This window comes from Diplotaxodon limnothrissa, linkage group LG7 (genome assembly GCF_057381915.1).
Source record: "Diplotaxodon limnothrissa isolate DT_005_m linkage group LG7, D_limnothrissa_male_GT1.1, whole genome shotgun sequence".
Lineage (NCBI taxonomy): Eukaryota > Metazoa > Chordata > Actinopteri > Cichliformes > Cichlidae > Diplotaxodon > Diplotaxodon limnothrissa.
Window position 1 is genome coordinate 47512955 of NC_140602.1, and position 24185 is coordinate 47537139.

At 42.4% G+C, this 24185-nt stretch overlaps 1 protein-coding gene across 1 annotated transcript in view; it reads right to left on the minus strand.

Annotated features, from left to right (window-relative positions):
- Nucleotides 1-490: 490 nt before the first annotated feature.
- Nucleotides 491-24185, minus strand: part of LOC146629035 (mediator of RNA polymerase II transcription subunit 13-like) — an 88854-nt gene continuing 65159 nt past the window's right edge. The window contains exons 7-33 of the mRNA XM_085359791.1: nucleotides 19543-19688; nucleotides 17449-17655; nucleotides 16095-16259; nucleotides 15839-15995; nucleotides 15631-15735; nucleotides 14816-15472; nucleotides 14476-14689; nucleotides 12903-12981; nucleotides 12670-12791; nucleotides 12357-12453; nucleotides 12004-12221; nucleotides 10190-10368; nucleotides 8213-9138; nucleotides 7806-7985; nucleotides 7458-7687; nucleotides 7162-7360; nucleotides 6780-7044; nucleotides 6444-6696; nucleotides 6172-6360; nucleotides 5854-6077; nucleotides 5617-5759; nucleotides 4034-4192; nucleotides 3569-3733; nucleotides 3168-3322; nucleotides 2681-2845; nucleotides 2377-2486; nucleotides 491-2061 (exon numbers count right to left, since the gene is read on the minus strand). Of these exons, the coding sequence (XP_085215917.1) occupies nucleotides 1929-2061; nucleotides 2377-2486; nucleotides 2681-2845; nucleotides 3168-3322; nucleotides 3569-3733; nucleotides 4034-4192; nucleotides 5617-5759; nucleotides 5854-6077; nucleotides 6172-6360; nucleotides 6444-6696; nucleotides 6780-7044; nucleotides 7162-7360; nucleotides 7458-7687; nucleotides 7806-7985; nucleotides 8213-9138; nucleotides 10190-10368; nucleotides 12004-12221; nucleotides 12357-12453; nucleotides 12670-12791; nucleotides 12903-12981; nucleotides 14476-14689; nucleotides 14816-15472; nucleotides 15631-15735; nucleotides 15839-15995; nucleotides 16095-16259; nucleotides 17449-17655; nucleotides 19543-19688 (5842 nt within the window). The 3' untranslated portion in view covers nucleotides 491-1928. The remainder of the gene's footprint in view (nucleotides 2062-2376; nucleotides 2487-2680; nucleotides 2846-3167; nucleotides 3323-3568; nucleotides 3734-4033; nucleotides 4193-5616; nucleotides 5760-5853; nucleotides 6078-6171; nucleotides 6361-6443; nucleotides 6697-6779; nucleotides 7045-7161; nucleotides 7361-7457; nucleotides 7688-7805; nucleotides 7986-8212; nucleotides 9139-10189; nucleotides 10369-12003; nucleotides 12222-12356; nucleotides 12454-12669; nucleotides 12792-12902; nucleotides 12982-14475; nucleotides 14690-14815; nucleotides 15473-15630; nucleotides 15736-15838; nucleotides 15996-16094; nucleotides 16260-17448; nucleotides 17656-19542; nucleotides 19689-24185) is intronic.

Genomic DNA, 24185 nt, shown 5'->3' on the forward strand with positions numbered 1-24185 from the left:
GCCTCGCTAAATATCACCAGTAGAATAAAAAACAGTAGCATAACGTGAAACAACACAACTTTACTTAGATGCAGGACTTGTTTACATTTAACCATAAACTGGATAACCCAAGAATGTGTGAATAGTATGGAATAATGTTCAAAAACATGACAAAAAGTCAATAGTTTGCATTATTTGGTATTAAAGGACACTGAACACAACTTCATTTGCAAGAGTTTTAATAATTTACTAAAAAAAAGAGTGTAAAAGTAACAGATCTCTCCCACCAAAGTGGATCTGTTTGATATTCAAAGTGATGACAGATGTAACAAATTTCTGCAAACTTGCCTTTGTACATTTGTGTATACTTACTTGGCAATTTAACCTCTTGGCTGTAATTAAATGAGTTTTGCACTGTATACTGTATATCAAAAAAAAAAAAAGCTCAAAGGGAAAAAAATACTTTGATATGAATTAAGTGAAAGTAAACCAACCAGCATTAAATGTACAACTTTAAGAAACTCCAAAAAGCACATCTGAAAAGTGTATATACAAACATGCTAGGAATCTAACAAAGAGCAGACTGAGGGAAGCTGGAGAGAGACGGGCCTTTCTAATGGTTTTCTTGACATCATTTAGGAGAGCCAATAAAGTAAAGCATCATTCGGAAATGTTTCATAATCTCGCAATACCGTGGATTTTATTGCCTATTTCAAGTTTTTGTTAGGAGAATAGGAACACTTTATAAATATACAGTTCATAGCGTATCTCCTGCGTGAATTTAATTTAACTTAAATAAAAAGTTAAAATGTTCAGCATCTGTAGAAAACAAAAAGAAACTAAAATGCATCTTTAATAAATGCTCAGACTGTGCCCATCCCCAGTAACATTAAGTGCCTGCTTGAAAGAGGTAATATATATTTATGTATGTACACACATATATATAGATATATATATATATATATGTATATATATATGTATATCAAATTCTATGACATGATATAATTTGTATAAATATGGCGTCTTTACAACTGCATTAAAATGACAAATTTTTATTTCAGATCCCAAGACGATTAATGGTCGAATGGGAACAAAAAGGCCTTGTTTAAGTTTCTCATTTTCTCGTTTTAAATATTAAAAATAAGTCTCGATTCTTTGTAAATGTATGCCATACATTATAAACAACACATGTTACTCAACTGTACAAATATTTTCCATCGTGTTCATATCTACAACACTTTGGAAGGTACGAGGGGGAAAAAAGTGCCATTATCAAATAGTCCCCCCTTCTGGAGCGAGTGGGAGTTGCTCCTCTCAGAGTGAAGGTAAAAGTTTCTGTAACCAACCAGCAACCGAGAGACACAAGGAGCTCAGTTCTATACAAAAAATGTAAAAACACCTTTGATGTAACAAAGACACGCGCTTGTGATCTCACGTCACTCTGCTGGTTGTAAAACACGCCATGTGGAGTCATGTGACCCTGCACAGAAGTCCCTTTTGACAGTTGAGGGTGTTTAAAAAAGAACCGTACGGAGCTTCTCTGTAAATGTCGTCCACAGATGCTTCAAAACACACAAAGAGATGCTGCCCATGTGGGATATAATGGTTTGTTTTTAGTTTTTTTCTTGGATAGGCATAGTTGGGATGGATCTGTCCGTGTTCCCCGAAATGTTCACAGACCCATTTCTGAAGGTACACCCTGCACTGGCTTTCCACTGCGTCGCAGCTGAGTGACGTTGCTGTTGAAAACATTTCGCTCTTCTTTTATTCGTTACATTCCAGGAATGGGATTGTCTGGCTTGTCCTGTCCTTTATTTGCCATCAATCCATGTCTACCTAATAGAACAGAGGAGCTCTGGTGCCCTCTGGTGGTCGGAAAGAGGTGTAGGCACAGGAGAAATTAAGCTAACCCTCGGCCCTTGACTGCTGTCCTGGAAGTCTCACAAAAGCTAAAGCATGTTTAGGATGGCATTGTACATCTGGACTAGTATGGCCAGGTGGACGGGCAGGCAGGATTGGCGATCTTGAGTGGCAGGGGTACACGTCAGCCAAGAGAGGGCATTGTACTGCTCCAGCACAAACCTATGAGTGGAAAATATACACAGTTTTATCAAGGCGCTAGGTGAAAACTGTTGAAGAGGAAAAAATGTAACTGCTGCTTTTTCTATGAGATCACATCTAATTCTGAACTCATTCTTCACACTGACAAAAATATGCAAACATCTGCATAATTATCAAGGTGATAATTATGAACTTTTCAAGAACTATAAGAAGAAGGCTTCATATTTTCAGGCTTTATGCAGCTTCCTTCATCTGAATTGTTGGTGCTAATATGAAACATATACATTTAGCACGCTTGTCAATTTCATTAGCATTTAATGCACATAATGAAGTTACCTGAGCACGTCAGAAGTGGTCTTTGAATCCAAGGGGTGTGGGGCCCTCTTAGTCTTCTCTGACACGTTCTCATCTGACTGTGTTATGGAGATATGGTGGTGGAGAGAGGCCTGCGGGCAAGAAACACAAAGCAGTTTAAAGTACTGAAGCTTGACTGCTTTCAAAGTTTACCTGAAGATTTTATAAACAGATCTATAAACAAATCAATAAATTTGAGGTTTGTGTCTCTCTGAGTTTCTCCCTCTGTCTCCAATCCTGAAAGCTTTACATTCATTCTCAGCCACACTTGCATTGTTGTGGGTACCTTGAGGAAAAGCGGACACTGTTTCTCAGCCTGCGGGCAAGAGGCCCAGAACCAGTGAGGAAGTCCGTTCGCCTGTGCAGTGGAGACGTAGTAGCCCAGAGCCAGCGGCTGCTGCTTTAGCTCCTCCGGGGGATTGTCCCTTGACAGCAAGCGCTCTCCCTGGCTCTGCAGACAGAGAGAATGCCAGCAAATAAATATTACCTTCATTGCAATCTGGGGTCATGACCTGTACAATTTATTCATCTGTCAACAGGCTATATTTCTGAGCATGTGCACTGACAGCTGTGGGCTGTCTTCCTTAAACAGAAATGCGTACGTTAGCATTTTATGACAGGCAACTCTTCATTTTTCAACCGAAATAAAACGGTTATGTGTAAACATAGCTCATTTACATTTTAAAATATACGACAGTCGCTCTTTTTCTTTTGCTACAGGGTGCCACTTGTTTCAAGCCTGTGCACCCTCTTTCCACTGAACCCTGACTCACCCTGGTGTGCTGGAAATGGGATCCCATTCCCATCCCAGATGGAGACCCAGGCGAGGGCACGGGAGAGGTGTTGGGTGAAGAGTGGAGGTTCAGCATTATGCCAATGCCAATGTCATTCTCCAGTTCATCAGGAAAGGGAAGATCAAACATGTCATCTGAGGAGAAAAAGTAAAGTAAATGCATGCTTTACTCATCAACAACAGCAACTATCTGTGGTCATTAAAAGCCTACTCAAAGCACACAGCAGCACATATCTGAAAACTATTTTCAATGTGACTTTCAAAGCACAAGGACGCCACCTGTTGGTACAAAAAAGCACCATCGTATTTATCCAACTGTTCAAGGTCTACTACTAAATAATCTTATTACTTTAGCATAACTGCTATCCTGGGTGGCGTTACCATTATTGTCTTCTGTCTGGTAGGAGCTGGACGCCAGCTGGGTAGTTGAAGAAGTTGGAAAGACTAGAATGTGTGTACAGGAAGCATCCTGAGGTGTGTTTAGCTGCGAGGTCTGCAAGTTCAAAGCAGTGCTGCGGCCAAACACAGAGCCCATGGTAACCGCATCTGGATCCGCATAAACAGAAACACACAAAAGGTGAGGGGAAAACTGTATTTATTAGCTATTGAACTAAAGTGGTCAGCACATGTTTAATTATTTATTATAGCTGAATACAAACATTTGTTTATGTACACTTTTTCTTATTTGCACACTGGTGCAAAAAAATTTCTGTTATTAATCTGTTACTCTGACTGTTGTGACGTCTGAACGCTCAAGTATGCGCTATTATTAGTGCCACAGCCATAAACATGACAGCTAAACTCATAATTTATTATGCTAACTGCTAAAGTGGGTGAGCTACTTACCAGGCATGACCACGAAGGAGCCCTGTGGCTCCAAGGCGACCAGGCAGGCGCTGAGGATTGTTGGAGAGTCAGCAGCTGAGATCCCACACATGCGGCACGCCTCCCTCAGCTGGCGTCCTATTGAGTGGAGGGAGTGCTCCCCAAGGAGTGAACTCCAGTCTAGTAAGAGAGATAAAGTAGGGGATATAGAGATGTAGCAAGAAAAGCCAAGGTTTTAAGAGAGAGCAAGTTATGAAATGTCTTTCCATTATAAAACGTGTGTCTATGTGTGTGCGTGTGTTTGTGCACCAGTCTATGACTACATCTGTAATCAGTACAGGTGGGTAACACGAAACTCTCCATTCAAAAGGTCAGAAAATTTAATTACGATAAAAGAATAAAAGAAGAGTTCGTCAGAGAAGTCTGCTGACTGAATGGCCCAGTTGTCTTTGCTTAAAGCCAGAAACTGAGCAAGTCCAGTGAGTCCCAGTGTCCTTTCAGTGGATTATATGGAGCTCAAAAAATTAAACACTTTTCATTCAGAGTATAGCATCGCATTAGTTAAACTTCTGGGATACTTATGTGGTTAAGTAGCAGAGGGGGTTGTTGATCAGTTTCAGCTGATTTGCTGTTAATGAAGTTAAGAACAGGCGCACTAGAGGGGCAACAATGAGACAATCCCTAAAACAGGAATGGTTTTACAGGAGAAGGCCTTTTTGGAGCCTCATCTTTTCTTTTTTTTCACTATTTTAGCATTAGGGTAGGGTCAGTGTCACAACTGGTGGCATGAGGTGATACGTGGACCCTACAGACTTCGCATAGGTACGCTAACTTCTCCAGTTGTGTCTCCCAACATAGTCCCAGGAGCATGGAGGAGATTCCGGGAGAAAGGAAGTTACTCTAGAAGATTTGGACAGGGTCGTAGAAGGTCCTTTACCCATCAGCAGTACTGGTATCTACTAATTTGTGCAAGGAGGAACAGGATTAGCAGTGCCAGAGCCAGAGCCCTACAGAATGACCTCCAGCAGACCATTGATATGAACGCCTCTGATCAAACAATCAGAAACAGACTTCCTGAGGATGGCCTGAGGGCCTGACGTTCTCTAGTGGGCCCGTGCTCACTTCCCCGTGGGGCATGATTGGCATTTCCCATAGAGTACCAGAACTGGCAGGTACACCACTGGCACCCTGTGCTTTCCAGAGAGAGCAGGTTTACCCTGAGCACATGTGACAGATGTGAAACATTGGGCTGACTACAACATCATTCAGCATGACCAGAGCTCAGTGATGTCCTGGTCCAGGTCTGGATTGTGGAGGCCTTGAACATCTTTTCATTCCTAACACATTGCCCAGTCCGTATCATTATAGATATTACAAATAGATATTTTCTCTCATTGAGATCTGATGTGTTTTCTAATGATCAATTTCATTTTTTCAGCACTGTAATATTGATAGATGTGCAGTATGAAGAGTAAAGGTCAGTTATACCCTAAATTAACCCTCAAGACTTTTTACTGCTATTTTGCAAGAAAAAACTATTCTACTGCACACTTCCTCTGCTTAAAACCTATCAGAAAGAACTGAAAATGAGTTGTGTCACTCACCTTTAAGCTCCCCGTGGCCTAGTCGGCCTAATCGACCAATAACAATCCTCCATGGCAGCGATGTCATCTGAATGATGCCAATGCACCACTCCCACAGCTTCTGTAGTCCCATCTTCCTAGCTGACGCCTTAGGACGGCGGGCTCTGAAGTGAGAAGAAATCATGAAAAAAGCTAGAAACCGCCATGTCACACCAAACGCTATGACAGGACAGGCCTTTCACTGAAACCGTTTCTCACCTGTTCGGCACATCAATGTTGATGATACAAGTCTCTAAGAGCTCTCCTTGCTGGTCAGTGCAGGAAACAAGCAGCCAACGCTGGTCATGTGACAGGCAGTATCCTACAAAGAGCACGTTGTATTTGGGAGGCAGCTCTGCCCATATTTCTCCTGGTTCTGGCTGCTTGGGACGGCTTGGACCGAGCACAAATGGTGGAGTGTACAGCTGCAGTGGGCTGGGGTGCTACATTAAACAATTAGGATTTTATTAAAAAGGGAAGTTATGATATATACTACAGTTACTGAAACCAAACATATCATTGAACTGTCATGCTTACCTCTGGACTCTTAAGTACCGAACTGACAGTGGAAACTGGGCCAAAACCAGTCAAGGACTTGATATGTGTTTGCTGGGGTAGTAGACGCCTGCACTGAGAGTAACAAGAGAAGGCCAGGGAGCGCAGGTGTTGCAGGTACAAATGGCTCTCTCCGCTAGCTGGCTGGAGTAGATACTGGCACGGCACCACCTAAAATATAAATGACGCAAAGAAATGTTGAGGATGGCGATCAAAAGTGAATTCTGCTTCCTGCCTCGCAATTATTTTCTTACCTGTAGCACCAGTGCGGGTCTTGTTGTTTCAGGCAGTGTCTGCAGCATCTCTGTGTAGCAGCGGAGAAGCCCTAGCAGCCAAATGCTACTTGACTCTACCTCGTCACCTTCTTCCTCCTCCCCTCCATCGTTTCTCGCTCCGCTTGAGCTCAGGAAAGCGTCCACTATGTAAATAACAATAGCTGGTGGGTTGGCATGGCTGTCCACTGAGTCAGCCACAGTGGGGATGCCTATTCTAGACTGCTCGGAAGAGCTGAAAAAAGAGCAGAGGAAACAAGCTTCAGTGTAAATAAGCTGGAAGAACAGCTGAGATGTTAAAATCATTCTTAATCTTACAGTTCAGGGTTTTCTGCTGGTGTGTTGGCTGGTGGGGTGGAACTAGGAGGTCCTTTGGAGTCACTGGCTCCTCCTTGGATCTCTTCTGTCTGGCCTGCGGTTGCTCCAGTTGGGGCTGAAGCATTTACTGAACTGGCACCACCTGTAGTTTGTTCTCCTTGAGTGGAAGAAGAAGGCTGAGCTGAGGATGTGTTGTTCACAGGCGGCTGGGCTTTGGGAGGTAACAGAAGACTGCTGTCCAATGGCAGGGCAGAGAGCTGGGGGCCTGAAAGCGATAAAAAGAACACATGCCCATCTTTATTCACCTAAGATAAAGAAATATACAGATTCAAAAACAGAGCTAATGCGATCCAGTTCGTTTACTCTGTTCAGTGATTCTCACCAAGCTGCTGCTTGCAAGCATAAGCATAAAGTTTGAGTTTGTTGAGGTTGTCAGTGTGCTGCTGTCCAACCCAGGGTCCAGTCAACCACTGATCCACATCCAGCTCCTCCAGCTTTTCTTTCTCCACATCTTCTCCCACGCGCACGATGCCATCTCTGGACACCTTGGCCAGCGGACGGTGCTTCCCAAGACGGCATGTCTGGAATAGGAGTTGGGAAAAGGACATGAAAGTCTCAAAGTATGTACAAATGAGTTGAAATCGGACCGTGGCTCTTACTTGGAGTTCAATCTCCTACCTCATAAACTGCACTAAGCTCCAGAAAGAAGGATCGGGCAGCAGACAAAAGCGAGGGGCTGTTGGGACAAACCACCATATAAGCAACATCTCGTTGCCCACCGTAAGGTTCCAGCAACAACTTCTCCCAGAAAGGCAACGCCAGCGGGGACAGTGCCAAGAAGTCCCGCTCCCGGTCATAACCCAGCAGCACTGTAGGAATGGGCAGGGGCTCCGGAGACTCCTCTGAACCTAAGAAAGGAAAACATTATGACATCTTTAAGATATATATTATGGCACAAAATATACAGGTGAAATTCAACACAAAGCGCTAGCTGTTCACGTAAACACAAAGAATGCACAGACTCACCATAAGAACCTCTCCCGGCCATCTTATGAAACTGCTGCCAGGTGAGCGGACCCTGAACATGCTGGATGTTTTCCCAGGTCCGTCCTGTTCTCTTTTTCTGGATGGCATCCTGCAGGAAAGGCTGCAAAGACAGCAGCATACGCACCATATCCTGTGACGACAACATGCTCATATCCACCACTTTCGAGACACACACACATACACACACAGAAAGTGTACAGATGCACAGGCGTTAACAAGATTCTGAACACCAAAGAAACAAAGAAATACATAAAGAAATACAAAATACATCATAGATTACATATAAAAGCAGCCCAGCATGCATAATAAATATCTTAATTTAAGGGATTTATCATAATTATTTATCATATGAGTCCACTCTTTAGAAGCCAGATTACAATTCTTACCATTAGTGTGAGGCCAGGAGTGGAGAGCGGTACTTCTGACAACGGATAGATCTACTTTCCCTCCTGTGGGGTTATCCACATACTGAAGTCCCTGCTCCAAAGCATTGTAGCAGGCCGTACAGGCATCACTCCCATCTGCCCACTGCTTTTCAGACATCCAGCTCTGGAGCAGTGCCCCTTTGCGGCCGTGGCAGGAGCAGCTCAGGGGGAAATGAAGTGAAGCCAGAGAAGAAATTGGGTGGGAGCACTGTTCCTGTAAAAGGACCATGACCGCAGGAGAGGCAGGCGCTGCATCCTGCGGCCGCTTGGCCTTGGAGTCTCCCATAGTCGGGTCCCGTCTGGAAAGTGCTAACCTCCTCTCAGCTGCTCGCCCTACTTCGGAGGTTCGACCAAAAATGTCGAGCTCGTCCTCCAGGAAGAGGCCTGTTCCGAGGGCCAGTCGCCTGTTCACGATGGCGCTGAAGCCACACATGCAGCGATACTGATCTTCACCAGTGGAATCTGGGATATAAACCCCCACATCTGCTCCTTTGACATTCTGGTTGCAGGCACAAATACAGCAGCTGTCAAAGTTGCGATCCTTGAAGACACTGAGGACAGAGTCTGAGAGGAGGAGGATTGTGTACAGGCTGTGGGCCTCAGGCAGAGACGGGCCCGGCCGAGCTAGGGGCTCTACAGAGCTGAGAGGCAGGCTTGTCGAAGGGGTGGAAACTGGTGAGCTAAGCTCAGTACCATCCTGCTTTACTGAACCCTGTCCAGAGCTTGCAGTGTTAATACCCCGTGGTGTACGTGGAGTTCTTGGGGTGGGCACAGAGAAGCGTGGGGTGGCAGGAGATGGGAGGATGCCAGTAGTGGTACTGGTAGAGGCAGTAGCTCCACTCATCTGCACATAGTCCTGGTCAGCAAGGGGAACACTGGGAATATTTCTGGAAAAAGAATCGAAAAAACAAATAGTGAGACAAACAAGATTAGCGTTACTGTCTGGAAGCATCTCTTAAAGGTTGTGCAGTTTGTTCCAAACACAAAAGGAAATCCTCAAAACTAAGTGATATCGTGCTTAGAGCACTACAGTCTTTCCAGTGAGGCTAAAAAGTGCCCACAAGCCATCCTATCAGGAACTGCATGCTTAAAAAAACCTTTAAAATGAACTCATTAATTATCCTTGGTAGATTAAAATCCTTGCCGCCAGGGGGCAGCGTTTCACCAGTGTTGAGATGTTTTGGATGTGTGCTTTTCTTTAAACTACCCATTTTCCCCAGGCTCCCCCATCCCCACCCCCCGGCCATCATTGCAAATAAGAATGTGTTATTAATGACCAACCTGGGTAATTAAAGGTTATAGTGACAGGTACACGCTAAAACTACATGAAAGTAAAGCTGGGCCCTAATTCTCTCCAACACAGTAAACAGATGTTCTACACTTAAAGTCAAAACAGTTGTGTCTTTGCATTCTGTTGACAGCTTAATTTCAGAAGCTTTAAACTATTTTAAACAGTGATTTATAATTACAAGCAATGTCCAAACATAAAACTGTTCAAAAAGAGTTATAAAAATATGATCTTCTCGATCTATAAAGAAAAGGAAAATATTTAAATTAAGTGAATGTCTCTATTTAAAAACAAACAAACAAACAAAAAATTCATGATGTGATATTATAGTATATAGTATATCAGAAATCTGTTCACTATTTTTATTACAAATTATATCAGTAAGGAAGCTGACTAAATATTCACTGATAATTTATGGCAAAGGGGTGGGATTAAATAAGTGTATACTTCTTCCCACTCCCTTTCAACATGTAAATTAATCAGAATGGTTTTTTGTATGTAATTTGTATAGTATTTTTTTTCTCTCTTATTTCTTTTCTAAATGTACTTGTATATTGTTCACATGTTGAAATAAAATTACCAACCAACCAACCAAGAGAAGCACAAGATGAAAGTCGTTTTACTCTCTAATGTGATAACTGATTACTCACATGTATCCATCCTTGGTGAAAGCAGAATTCTGGGGATGCATGACCGTGGGGAAATGTTCCATCTTGGGCAACAAGGACCAGGAAGGACGGTAATAACACTGTTCAGGAATCTTGAGTGGTGGAAGATTCTGGCTGGGTAGGCAGGCTAGTGGAGCAAACATGGAGGAGCCTATCAGCGGCTGGACAAAGAGAGGAATAAATGTTTGTTATTTACAAGTATAAAGACATGTTTCAATACGCTGAATAAGTGGTTAAAGAGCAGAAGTTGAGGAAAAGCTTCTTTCTACTGTAGGCGCAATTAACCCTTGTGTGGTGTTCGTATTTTTGTTACTCAGCCAGTGTTCATGGGTCTGGTGGACCCGCTAGAGTTTTGGCTTTCCAAATTAACACTATCAAACAATTTTATGTTAAATTACTCAACAGATGTTTACTTCATCCCAATTACAAGACATATGAACAGCAAACATGGTTAATTTTTTCCCTTTACCTTTGTTAGATCACATTTATGAATTAATGTGCTTCTCGTTTTTCTTTTATATAAAATGTTATAAATAAATCAGTTATAATCAAGTGGAGTGAGTGGAAAGACACAACACATTTACACGTGTAAAAATAATTAATTGTTTAATTTTTCTTTTGAAAAAAACTGAACACGGGTCTCACAGACCCGAACACCATACAAGGGTTAAAAGGGCTATTTAGAAATCAGGCTTGCAAATAAATCAACTAAGACAGTATTTTTCCAGATTTTTGGAAAAAAACAATTCAGTGGCCACATTATTGAATGTCTGTCCCCAGCATCATTAGCAGTCCCTGCCTTGAGTTTCAGAATTGTTGCTTATCTACTAATCACAGATTTTCAAATTATAAATACCTCCTGAAAATCACTGAAATTAATAAACCAGTGATTCCACAAAATTAATGCCTCCATCCAGTTCAGTTCTGCTTATCCAGTTCAGGGTCACAGGAGGCCAAAGTCTACAGTCATAAATCTATTTGATAATTTTCTTGAAAAGCATAAATAATTTCTTGAAAGAGCAGAGAACTGTGTTTTTTAGCAAACATCCCCTGTCTGTGGTACTCTGTTGACTATTTAAAGCAACAGGATGGCTTGGGGAAACTACCCATGTTCATATTAATATGTTTTTTAGAGCAAACAGAACAGTGACATTTTCTCAGCTTTAGCTGCGTAACTGATATGTTAGCAAGATATTCCTCAGTGATCTTCTGTTTGCATTAGGGACTGCATTAGGATTCTAAGAAACTGTTAAAAGCAGATGTTCTCCTTGAATTATTCACACGTTTAAACATTCAATAACATGTCATAAGAAGCAGGATTATGACAACCCTTATCTGCTTTAGATCACTATGTATGTCAACTCATCATGAAGTCATATTCACTCAAATCTAATATTTATGTATTTCAGTCTTCCTTCTCATATCGAAGCTGCTCTAACAATATGATTTGCTTGGAGTAACTTGCTTGTGTTGTTAAGAAGATGCACTCAGTACGGAGCAAATGCATTCATAATGCATATGATTAGTATTCCCTGCTGACCGAACCTGCAGTCAGTACAGCTCTCTAACATTAAAAGGTATTAGTGAAACACTTCCAGTGTGATATGAGCTAGCACCAAGTCAGCCAAGTCAGACATTTAAATAATAACAAGTAAAATGGACAATTTATCTTATTTCCATCCATCTGTGCACTTTTCTAAATTGATGCTTGCTGCAAAAAGCTAATGACATGTTTTCATACTAGGGATCAATTCAGAGTGTCAGATCTAACAATCTTAACTACCGCTTCTCCTCACCTTGATATCCTCCTGCCTGGGACTACCAATGTCATCCTCCACCTCCATCCTGTGTTCAGTCAGCTGGGTGGAGGCTGCTGCAGGAAGGTGGTCAGCTGGTCCAGTGGGCGCAGGGGGCTCTTGACTAGGGGTGTCCCGATAGGTCATGATGGGAGAGAAGGCTGGGTGCTGCTCTAGAGAAGGCGGGGTGGGAAACATCCGCTGGAGATCTGCTACTGCTGAAAAGAAAAAGAGATGGACAAGGAGACACAGAGAGAGCAGGGGGAGGTAAATAGATGGTGAGCGGAATAATAAACACCAAACTGAGGGAGCTTTTGAGATTTTAAAACTAGATACTCATCAGAGTGACTCACTTGATGGATAAGGTACTGCAACTCTTCCTTCTTTTCCAATAGGACGATCTTCTGTTGACACTGGTACCTTAGTTGAGTGCTGGTTTGGGTAAACAGTCTAAAAAGTATTACAGGGTAAGTTATGTGACTAAAAAATTTATTCTTTAAAATTCTTAAATCGTTAACTAAAATACTATTTATTTTCTAATATGATGTTTGGAGTTTTGTTTGTTGTTTGTTTGTTTGTTTCAATTTAAATCAAAATCGAAAATTACATAGTGTCTTACCACTGTTAACATTGTTACAAGAATATAGATAGAACATTATATTTTACCCCCGGGTCTTCATCGTCTTCATCAAGTATGTTGTCTAGATCAGAGATGTTGACCACTAGATCTATTTCTCTGGTCAGAGAGGGATTGGTTTTAGCAGCTCCGTCGTCCTGGCCTGATTCGTCTAAAACAACACAAAACATCGTTAGACTGAACAAAACTACTCATGTGTGACATGAATTGCTGTTTTGTAGAACATGTAAATTATGTTTATGTCTGTGATTAGGACCCCCACCTGATTTTGGAGCAGAGTTAAAAATGGACATAGCATCTTTTCCATCAGTTAACGCTCCATTGCTGGTGATTTCTTCTCCCTAGTGGAGGGATTCAAATAAAATGAGAACATTCGCAGGTTATGTTCAGCACAGATTCAATAAAATATGTCGAGAGCCTCACTTCATTATTATAATGTACGCTTTGTGCTACAAAATGCCTCATCCTAATAAAATGCCGCATTCTGTAGCAAAGAACACAAAGTATTAGCATTTTAGCATTTTCAGTATTAATTGGCAGTTTCTTCCTGTTAAAAGGGAGTTTATTCTTCCCACTGTCACCAAGTGCTTGTCATGTGATTGATGCGGTTTTCTCTGTATTATTGTAGAGTCTTTGTCTTATAATTTAAAGTACCTTGAGGCAACTGTTGCTGTGATTTGGTGCTATATGAATAAAACTTTATTGGATTGAATTAAATAGAACCTACTTTGGTATAGCTCAGACAAAATGATGGGTTAAAGTTTACTGTTCACTCTCCATTTAGCTTTTTTTGACTTGTCCACCCTACTAGTGGCTTATCCAAGTCTTTAGCTGCAAAATGCTCTGTTATGTTCACCCTCTGGCTCACGGTTGTTAAACTCATTTTACTACATGAGCTGCATATATTTAAATTTGAACTTAAGTAGAGTAGACTTCTAATAACGTATAAAGACTATAACCTATATACCTTTTTTTAGTGTTAGGAAGTGTTTCAGAAGTTCATTCTGGAAATGTTTGGATTTCATGAACTAGTTTTCTAAAACTGGTACACATTAGTGTTTCTAATTTGACCAGCCTTAATAAATTATACAGACATGTTATTGTAGCAGATCAGCAGGGTCAGAGAGTTACAGTTAAAGATATACATCTGTAAACTGAACTTACTTCATGTCTAGTCCTAATTTAAAAAATATTTAATTAAAAATTTTTCTTTCAATTCAAAGGAAATGCCCTTTTTTTCACTGTAGACCCATACTGAATAAAATAGCAAATTCTCTATTAATTCATTCTGTTGTTTTTTTTATGGTGGGTCTATTACTTATTTCGGTGTAGCATGGCAGGTCAGCAGTGAAGTCTATCGGTACGAAGGCTGTAAAAATGACGATGATTCAGATCTCTGGACCCTCAGTTTGGACTTTCATGATGTGATCAGTTTTTAAGCTTGAAAACCAGAGGAAAATTTACATTTATACTTTACGTCTTTGCAGTAGTCACATTTTGCAAAGTGGAATGGATGGCCTGATTTTGACCGCTGGGCTGTAACTTTGAAAGCCGTGACCTGGTTGATAACTATGTCTGCTGGTTGGGTGACTGGACAGATAAGATTGATAGCTTTATTTATTTTATGTTTTACTCTAAACAATTACCTGTTACAGCACGATTGATGGCAACTGTAAAACTAAATTAAACAACAAAGCTACTATGAGACCTCCTTGCATACAAGTGGTCATGCAATCCATAATTAATAGATAAATATTGATTTTAACCACGTTACATTTTCCCTGAATCCAGTTTTTTTGTTTGTATTTGTATTTTCAAACTGTGTGTTGTCCTACCTTGGCCTTCTTGCTGGGTTCTCGCCCTTGACCCTTTAATCTCTTGGAAGTGGAGAAAGTGTACTCAATGTCTCCTTCCTTAAAGTCATAGGGATCGTCCCCATTATCCCGAAGTGCCTCGACACCTGGCTGCTGGAACAGGCCCAAAGTTTGGATGTGTTGCCTCACTCTCTCCTCTGAGAGTTTAAATCTCTTGTGCGCCTGTGCGTATAGTCTAAAGGAGACAAAAAAACAAGGTTATTCTTCTGCGTTCTCATGTACAATACAAATGCACTAAATTCCCAGTATTTTCAGTATACTTCCAAATATTATTTCCCCAACACTGGTGCAACTCTCCTACCTTTTAAGCGAAGCTCCCTCGATGGTTGTGTCTGTTGTCACTTCCTCTAGTTTATCAATGGGGAGTTCAGAGGGTCTAAAGTCAGTCTTATCAGTCCTGGGAGTCCTGAAGCCTCTCCACCAGCCAGCACCACTCTCCCTCTGCCTCAGCAGAGCTGCATACACAGCTGTCTCGCTAGTAATCACCCCCAATCCTGAAGCGCCATCTTGACAGGCGGGCATATCCACAGGCCCATCCATAGCCTCTGGGTCTTGTACCCGGGGATGCGGGCTAAGAGTGGGTGGAAGTGGAGATACTGGTGAATGGAGAAGGGACTCGGGGGCTTTTCTGCCATTGGAGTGGGGCTTGGAATACTTGCAGGTTGGCAGAGTGGCCAGGGACTCTATGGGTGGATCCAGCGCCACGAGGCCACCGAGCTGGGGCCCTCCTGGAGAGTCCTGTTCCAGAGGACTCTCCTGTGTGACAGACAGACGATGGTGGAAAGGAATAACAGCTGGCCTCTTGGACTGTTTGTCACCCTTTTCTGTCTTGTCACTGGTCTTGTGTTTGGGCAGGGAGGGAGTGTATAATGATGGGCCAGAAGACTGAGTGGGGTTGGCACTAGTTTGGGAGTTGGCAGTGGACGCAGTGGTCAGATTCGACTTCTGCTGCTTTAACCTGAAACAAAAATAAATAGCAATCTACTTAAAATTCTATGAAAATACTTCCAACTAAATTATATACCTGAAAAGTCTGTTTTTTAAACGCATCAGCATGAAAACAAGAACACCTGAATCTAACACATTTGGAACAGCTTGGGTGCAATTCTGGAGTACCTAGAGCAGCTGCAAGGTGCTCTCGCTCCCAGATCGTTGAAATCCCACGTGGTAACTCCATTTGGCACTTCCTTTCGAGGCGTTACTTCAGTTGACTGATTCGGTCTGCAGGGAACGAACAGATCCATGAGGGCGCCAGCTCAGCTGCATCACTGCACTTCAATTATAATCCGGCCAAAGTCAGGGAGTAAACTCCAGATTTACTTACACATGTTGAGGCTGGTTGAGATAGCACTCCCTCCAGGCCTGATGGACCACCTGACAAGTCAGCTTCTTCCCAGAATGCTTTGGGCTGATGCTGGTGATACTCATGCTGCTGTCTGGTGTGGGCACACTCGAGGCCGAGGTTACGAAGCCGCTGTCCGCTGAAAAAAAAAGAAAAAAACACCGTCAATGTAAAACTGTGTAGTTTTAACATTTCAGCATGTGTGTACAACGCTGCGGCATGTCTGTGTCCCTGTTACCGGAGCATGGCTGCTCTGGTGATGTTGGTGGCGTCAGTGGCACGCTGCAGTGGTTCAGCTCTTTGTTGAGGCCCTGAGCTGTGGGAACAGGTGGAGGCTGCTCCACTGGTAGGTCTCCTTGGGCAATTAGCACGAAAGCAGATGGGTAGGTCATTCTTACTCCACCTGAGAATACAAGAAAAGAGGATCTGCTGTTATAGGATACATTTAAACGCTGGCTTAATTTTTTAAATGGGCACCATTTCTAGATATTGCTAATAATTAACCTTACATAAATAAAGAGGCTGTATAATGTCTGGTGCTTTTCTGTTAATGTAATTACCCACTTTCGTACTCACCAGTCATGAAAACACAATCAAATCTAAAATCCGTTTGTACTCACTCCTTCAGTATTATTTCTGGCTTTCCTCTTTAGATGCAAAGCAGTTTTAATTGTAATCAGGTCAAACCAAAGCTGTGGAATCAGACTGATTAGAGTAACTGTTAGAGTAACTCCCCGGGGTTTTCTACCTCAACTTCACTTCACTATTCTTCCTTTCTGTCAGTCCTGCTCTCTCCTCCCCTGCCTTCCAGTCACTTCCTGACTTCTGCTCTTTGATAACTGACTGTAAGGATCATTGCAGTATAAGCACCTCATCCACTAATACCTCAGCTCAAACTGCCTGGGAGTCTACATGAGGACAGAGGGTAATTAACGTGATGCTGATCTCTTGGTGTTTGTTCTAGTTCCTTCTCATCTGAAAGAACTGCAGTCCTCTTTACTAAGTACTGCTTTTTGGTACTATTTTATGCAGGATATGAGTTTCATTGCAGACTGACTGCACAGCAAAAGTTTTTTTCCTTCTTTTTTTTTGCATTGATTAGGTGACCCTGAATCCTCCCTTAGTTATGCTACAATAGGCCCAGGGTGCTGGGGGTTCCCATAATGCACTCAGTGTTTCTTCTTCACTCACCTCTTTGACTCTCTATCTGTTTATACACCACTCTGCATTTAATCATTAGTTATTATTATTTTTTGGCTCTCTTCCACACCTTCAGCAGGCCTGTCTCCCTCACCTCACCCCCTAGACAGTCAGAGCAGATGGCTGCCCCTCCCTAAGCTTGGTTCTGCTGGAGGTTTCTTCCTGTTAAAAGGGAGTTTTTCCTTCCCACTGTTGCCAAGTGCTTGCTCACAGGGGGTCATCTAATTTGGGGGGTTTTCTCTATATTATTGTAGCATCTTAGCCTTACAATAAAAAAGCACCTTGAGGTTAGTGTTGTTGTGATTTGGTGTTATATGAATAAAACTGTACTGAACTGAATTGCATACCATTTTAAATCCAATGTCTTTTTCACCACCATTGCTTTTCCATACCTACAACGACCTCCACCGCCACGTGACTGTTGCGATCGTAGGCCTGGCTTGTTTCCTCCTTTTCCTTCTCTCCACCTAGCTCTTTCTGCTGAAGTACCATGGGGTAGAAGTAGCTCCACTCCTCCATCAGCTTCCGCACTGCTGGATCACTCATCTTATAGGCCTGACCTGTAAGAGTGCCGCTCAGACCGTACGGACTCAGGATCACTGCATAGATAAATTAATAATGTAGAGAAAGAAACAAAGTTCACACATCAGTAGCTCTGAACCATTTTATAATTTTTTTCTGCATTGATTTTTATTTTCTTTGCACAGCAAACCTTTAGTGATAACTGCAATGCTGAAATACTTACTCTTGGTTTGTGCTATTTAAACTTCTACCACTGGTAGAATTGGACTTTTTACACATATAACCCACAAGAAGAAGCACCTAAAATATAAGATATTACTTTTAACGAAGCAATCTGAAAGTACAGTATGTAAAATACTTTGTAACCAACGGGATCCTCACTAGGCTATTTAACCTCTCCCCGACTGGTGCCACTGTTCCCACCTGTCTGAAGGCCTCCACTATCATTCCTATCCCCAGAGAACTAGTATAGACAGCCTCAATGACTACAGACCTATAGCCTTCACGTCTGTAGTCATGAAGTGTTTAGAGCAGATAATGTCTCAGCACATCAGAGACTGTCTACCCCCTGTCCTCAACCCCCACCAGTTTGCTTACAGAGCAAATCGGTCCATGGAGGATGGCATCACCATCACCCTTCACAGAGCGCTGAGCCATCTGGAGAACAGGAAGAGCTACATGAGGATGCTCTTTGTGGACTACAGCATCCTAACCAGCCGGCCTCAATTAGTCCGAAGCTGAACGTCCTTAAAAACAAAGAACTCATAATTGACTTCAGGAGGCACAGACAGGTCCACTCCAATCTGATTATAAAGGGAGAACAGGAATCTGTCTCCACCTTCAGGTTTCTGGGCACCCACATCTCTGCTGACACCAACGACCTGCTGAAGAAGGCCCAGCAGTAGCTGCACTTCTTCGGTGTCCTGAGGAAGAATAAGCCTGACCAGAAGCTGCTGCTGGTCTTCTACCACTCCTCAGTGGAGAGCGTGCACTCCTGCTGCCTGGGTGTTTTGGTACACAGGGGCTACAACAATGAAGGGTGCTCATACAGTGATTAACACAGCCCAAAAAGATCACTGGCTGCCCTCTGTCACCCCTGGAGGCCCTCGCCAGATCCTCTTCCCTCAGGAAAACCAGGGCCATCACAGGTGACAGCATGAACCCCACTCACCACCTGTTTGACCTGCTGCCCTCAGGGCAATCAGGTCCCACACCTCCAGACCCTAACCCTAACGCCCCAACCCTTCCACTGGGCCATTTGGACTGTTAACAAACACTGTTAACAAAGCCATGGTCTGAGTAGCCCCCATCACTCAGGCCACTCTATTCAGACCAATTCTTTCTTCTATTGTGTGCCTTTTTTTGTTTTTGTATATAGGATATATATGTTTATATTTTATTCCAGCACAGTTGGACCACTGACAAGAAAGGGCTAATCTATTCTATTCTAATTACATAATGATTTGTACAATGCACAAAATAGTGTCACACTCACAAGACCAAAAATAACTATTATTTGTGCATCACAACAGATTTTGCTCATTCATCCAAGCAATAAGCAGTCATGTGTCTTTGTTATTACAACTGTGCGGTAATACTAAAAACACATGACTGAACCACACTGCTGGTCTGAGTGATGTTTCATTATTATAAACAGCATGGGCACAATTGTTTATTCAGAAATAACTCTATGGGCTACCAGCAGTGATCACTTTTATTTCACTTAACTGTGGTTTCTTGAAAGTGAAAGCAAAAGCGTTCAAGATTCAAATGCTTCCTCTCTACCTGTTGCTGACTTGACAGCCACTGTCATCTCATTTTCCATTAAGGAAATTAAGAGACTTCCATTTTTACATAATAATAATCACACCTCTGTTGGATATATATCGAACATGAGGATTGCTTTGTTTTACATGCATAAGCACTAGAAGAAGAAAAAAAAAACATCGGGTTTGTGGTGTTACCCTGTACTGGTGTGACGGAGGTCTGCGCGAGACGGATGTGGTGTTCTGTGATGTGGTACGCAGGCTGGTGCTGGGCAATCTCCACACTTGTGCACACGTTGCTCTCTCCGTGGAGGAAGAAGGAGAAGGAACACGACAGGTGTTCGCTGAGGAGAGACGACAGTGAAGATTCAGATGATGGAATCAGGGATGAGCGTAAACAGCGTAGAAATGTGGCGGCGCGCTCACTGAATGTGAGTACGTGTGTGTGAAGTGTGCTGACCACAGAGACATGGGAGCGAGTAAAGGTACACAGCCTGAACAAATAACAACGCAGTTCACGCTGTCCATTTTAATTCCATGTAAAATTTTCAGTGTAACACAATTCATTTTAAATCCAATTACATCATTACGTTACTTGAGACTGAATAAACCCAAAGATTGGATCTTGTAGAAAAAATGTTTAAAAAGTAAAACATGAAGTTGCCTTTTAGGCCACAGAATAACAAATGAGAGCATTTCTGCAAATAGCAATTTAGAGAGCAGCCTCAGAATGGATCTTGGTAAAAGCCTCGCTGAGCTCCACCTTCATTGATCATCTTCATCAGTTACCAGATATGCTCCTTATTGCAGGTATAAATCCTCATTTGCTTATGAGTGATTGTGGTGACTACATGTTTACATTATGCAGCGCTCTCTTTATTACACAGCCTGGGCATAGTTCATCATATTTTTCTTCTTTTTTTAATCACAGAGGATAATTGCTGGGGCCTTATTACAATCTATGTACCAGTGGGCGGGCTGGACATCATCACAAGTACCTCGACAGCTTCACTGATGTATATTTTTAATCTTTAAACTTCCTTGCTACCTTGGTTTATAGATATCAGACTGACAATAAAGTCAGCAGGTACTGTAATCTTCTTGCGATTACCCTGCTGCCTATGCAATATCCCTTCTGCCCCGAGGGAGCTTGACCTCCATTTGAGTCGTAATGGATCATCAAATTCAATAAAATGGCCAGCTCCACAGTCACTCATTTGGGCAGAGCTTAAAACGCAGTCTAGGGAGACGGCCTCCAGATGGCGCTGAATGCACCCTAAGACAGAGCAGGCCAATTTTTTTTCCGCTTCATAAACATTCCTGATGCTCCTGGAGAAAAAAACACGCATACCCTCCTAACAGCAGGTGGTTTGAACACAGGTCTGCACAATCACAGGAGAAGAGCAGAGCTGAAGCACATGCATATGCATATGCATGCACTGGGCTGCGACAAACGGGCGCACAGGCGCATGTCGCCTCCACACCTACAGGCGCTGCCCCACTGTCTCCCTCACGCACGCACAGACAGACAGACACACACAGTTCATCATCTCTGCAATTCACATCTCTGCAAGACATGACTCAAAATGATTTCAATGTCACTGTCCTCCAACCTTGGCCTCACTGCATCATCCCACTATATGAAGAGCTATATATAGCTGCATGGGGAAGTTCAGGCAAACAGCTGCAAGTCATGAATACCGCTCATGCACATACGCAAACAACTACAATTATCACTGAGGGATCTTTAGTGTCTCCACTCTTACATGCTTTGATTCTGAATGTGTTCACTCTTTCACATAGTTTCAGCACTTGGTTGGATTAGTAAGTTTTTATTTATTTAAATATTTTATGGTCCATCAACTGTCTGATTGGCTGATTGACTCTTGATTGGTTAACTGTACACAGTCCTGCACAAATAAAATAAAGCTGTTGAAGGCTGTTTATTGCCCTCTTATGCTTGTAATTTATTTTATATCATTATTTATATATACACAAAAATATGACTCCCGTAAGGACTCTTATAGACAGCCGAGACCTAATAGCAGGGAATCACTGTAGAGAAATATCTCTCTTTAACTATCCGTCTGTAACTCAGACATTGATCCAGCATAATTAAGGGCTGGATCCTTCTGATATCTCAGCTCAATTTACTGTGCACTGATACCGTCTTGTTCACAATGGGGCAGCCGAGTAAGTGCACTCGAAAAAAGTGAAAACGTTGCAGGGAGACGAGGAAATATTTGCTTGTGCAAAACATGCCGACCGATAAAGCAATCAATGAAGCCAATAACTAGTGCGCAACAATTGCAACAAAGGAACTCTCGCAACGGCAATAAATATGCGATCATATGCAAGTCAGGGAAAAGCAGAACTACAGAAAGAGCATCAAGCTGTAGGGCTGATGCAGCTGGGAGATTGATGCTCCCTGTCCTTTTACAAAGGGCATTTTCCTGCACAGTAAGCGACTGTGAGTGTGTGTGGACGCACTGGGCTCCTTGCATCCTCTGGGGCATTTGTGCAGTCGGCAGGCATGTGTGTGCAAGAGAATGGGAGACAGAGATGCGAGGCAGCTCTCTGTGCTGGGCTGTATGAGTACAGGTATTAATAAATGAAGAGGAGTGATGGTTGAGACTTGCCTAAGGGCTGACAGTACAGGAGGAGAGATAGAGAGAGGAGACAGAGAGAGTGAGAAAGGGAAGGCTGAGAGTGGGATGAGAAGAAAGAAGCGGGAGCGTGAGGGGGAAGAAAAGGGAAGACAGAAGGAGAAGAAGATGGAGAGAGCGAATTAAAGCCGTGCATGGGTAAAATTGAGACAAAAGGGGGGGTGGGGGACGGAAGGATGGAGAGGAAATTAGGAAGACAAGGAAAAGAAAGATGGAGTTAAAATGAGGAGTGAGAGCAAAACAAGTGTGTGAGAGAAAGAGGAAGAAGTGAATAATTCAGCGCCACACTCTGCAATTGCTGCACACATATCGATGAGATCAGAGTTTTAATGGGTGGCTACTGAGCATACTTTTATGGTGAAATCAATCAGGAAATGTAGTCAGACAACACAAAGAGACATACCGCACACTGTTTGTGCGGTTTCATGTGCATGTTATGTGCTCACAATAAGAGGTAACGGTATAAATGTAGTTGAAGCGAATGTATTATGTATGTGCAAACAAGCAAATGCCTTATGCATGCAGAAAGTGGCATTAAATGCAAGCACAGCTAATGCAACAACGACAACATACGGTCTAAATGCTGCATGCGTGTTTGAAGGGATTGTGTTTTGGCTCGTGTGACAACGTGTGTCTTTTTACCCGATCACAACAGTACCAGCCAGCCAGCCAGCAGGGAAGCTGGTTAATGTCTGACATGCATCATGGACTTGACACAGACACACACACACACACATCTGTGCATATAATCACATGCACACAAAATAATAATGTTTATCTCGGGCTGCTCTCATGTCTAACCCAGGAGACACAAAGATAAAGCAAGATTAGATTAAAGGAGATACAAAGCATTAAGCATTACAATCACAATGCGCAAGGCACACAAGGCTCCTGTTTCCACTGTTAGATGCACTCCCAAAGCCCATGATGTGATAACTATGTTTAGATATAATCAACTGTAGTTACATGCACAAAACACACATATCAGTATTTTTCTTAAGATTCTCTGAAATCTAGAGGGATTAATCTGCTTAATCTGCACTCATACTGTTTTGTCTGTTACCAGCAAAACTGAGAGTTAAACTAACGGTTACCCTGTTCCTTCTCACAGTCTAACCTTTCCCACACAGTTGCACGAGTGTACACATTCCTCTGGTGCACACAGGCCACTGTGGAGGATGTTTGCACTCCTGTGAGCTCTTGTTAGGAGCGTGTACACACACGCTCCGAAAGTCCTCTCACTGCTGAATTGCTGAAATTACGGCAAACAAATCTAACCAAGCCACCTACCATGCATAACGCATAACAGACTCAGACGTATGCTGCTGCATGTACAACACCACTATTAAAAGTAACATAGGGGCACATGTGGTAAGTTTGATGTATTATTCAACGGCCCCTGGTGAGTGGCCTTAGCTAGTGTTGCTATCACAATCTTTGTGTTCAAACAATCCTCAAATGAAAAGGTGTGATGTAGACAAAAAAAAGCACAAAGATTGATTGATTGTTTTGGGTGTTTTTTTTTTTACAGAATCTCTGCAAACGCTCAATCCAATCATTACCAAGTGGCTAAAAAAACTTCAATGTGAGCCAATACAGGCTTTTACTTCATATCTATGATCTAATTAAAAACAGAAGGAAGAGGTCTGGTTTTAGGTTGTTGCTCTGATGTATCACCATCCTCTCTATTGATCTGTATGTTTTTTTTCTCTCCTCCTTCTTGAACTCTCTCGCATGCTCTCTGTGGTTTCTCACCTGGTAATATAAGAAATCTGGGTTATTGCGCATCGCATGTTCTCTGCATTTTGTCCATAGGGAGGCTGAACACGCACGTGGAAAACGTTTCAAAAGGAGAAAATACAAACCTCTCAATAATCCAAATGATTAACAAGCCCTCTGATGACCACTGATGATCACTTAATTCTGGAAATGATACTATCAGTATCATTGTCTTGTGTTAAATTAATAATTTTATGGCTCACAGTGCATTTAGTCAACCAATGAGCCATTGTATAGACTTTTAGCTAGTTCATGAAAAGAAATAGAGACGGGAACATTAACATAAAGTAGTCAAAATTCATGACTGACTGCTGAAGTTTAAGCGATTAAGCTTTAATCGCTTTTGTTGTCAATTTTCACTACAAACAGTTGTTTCAGAGTCATTTGCAAGTCAGC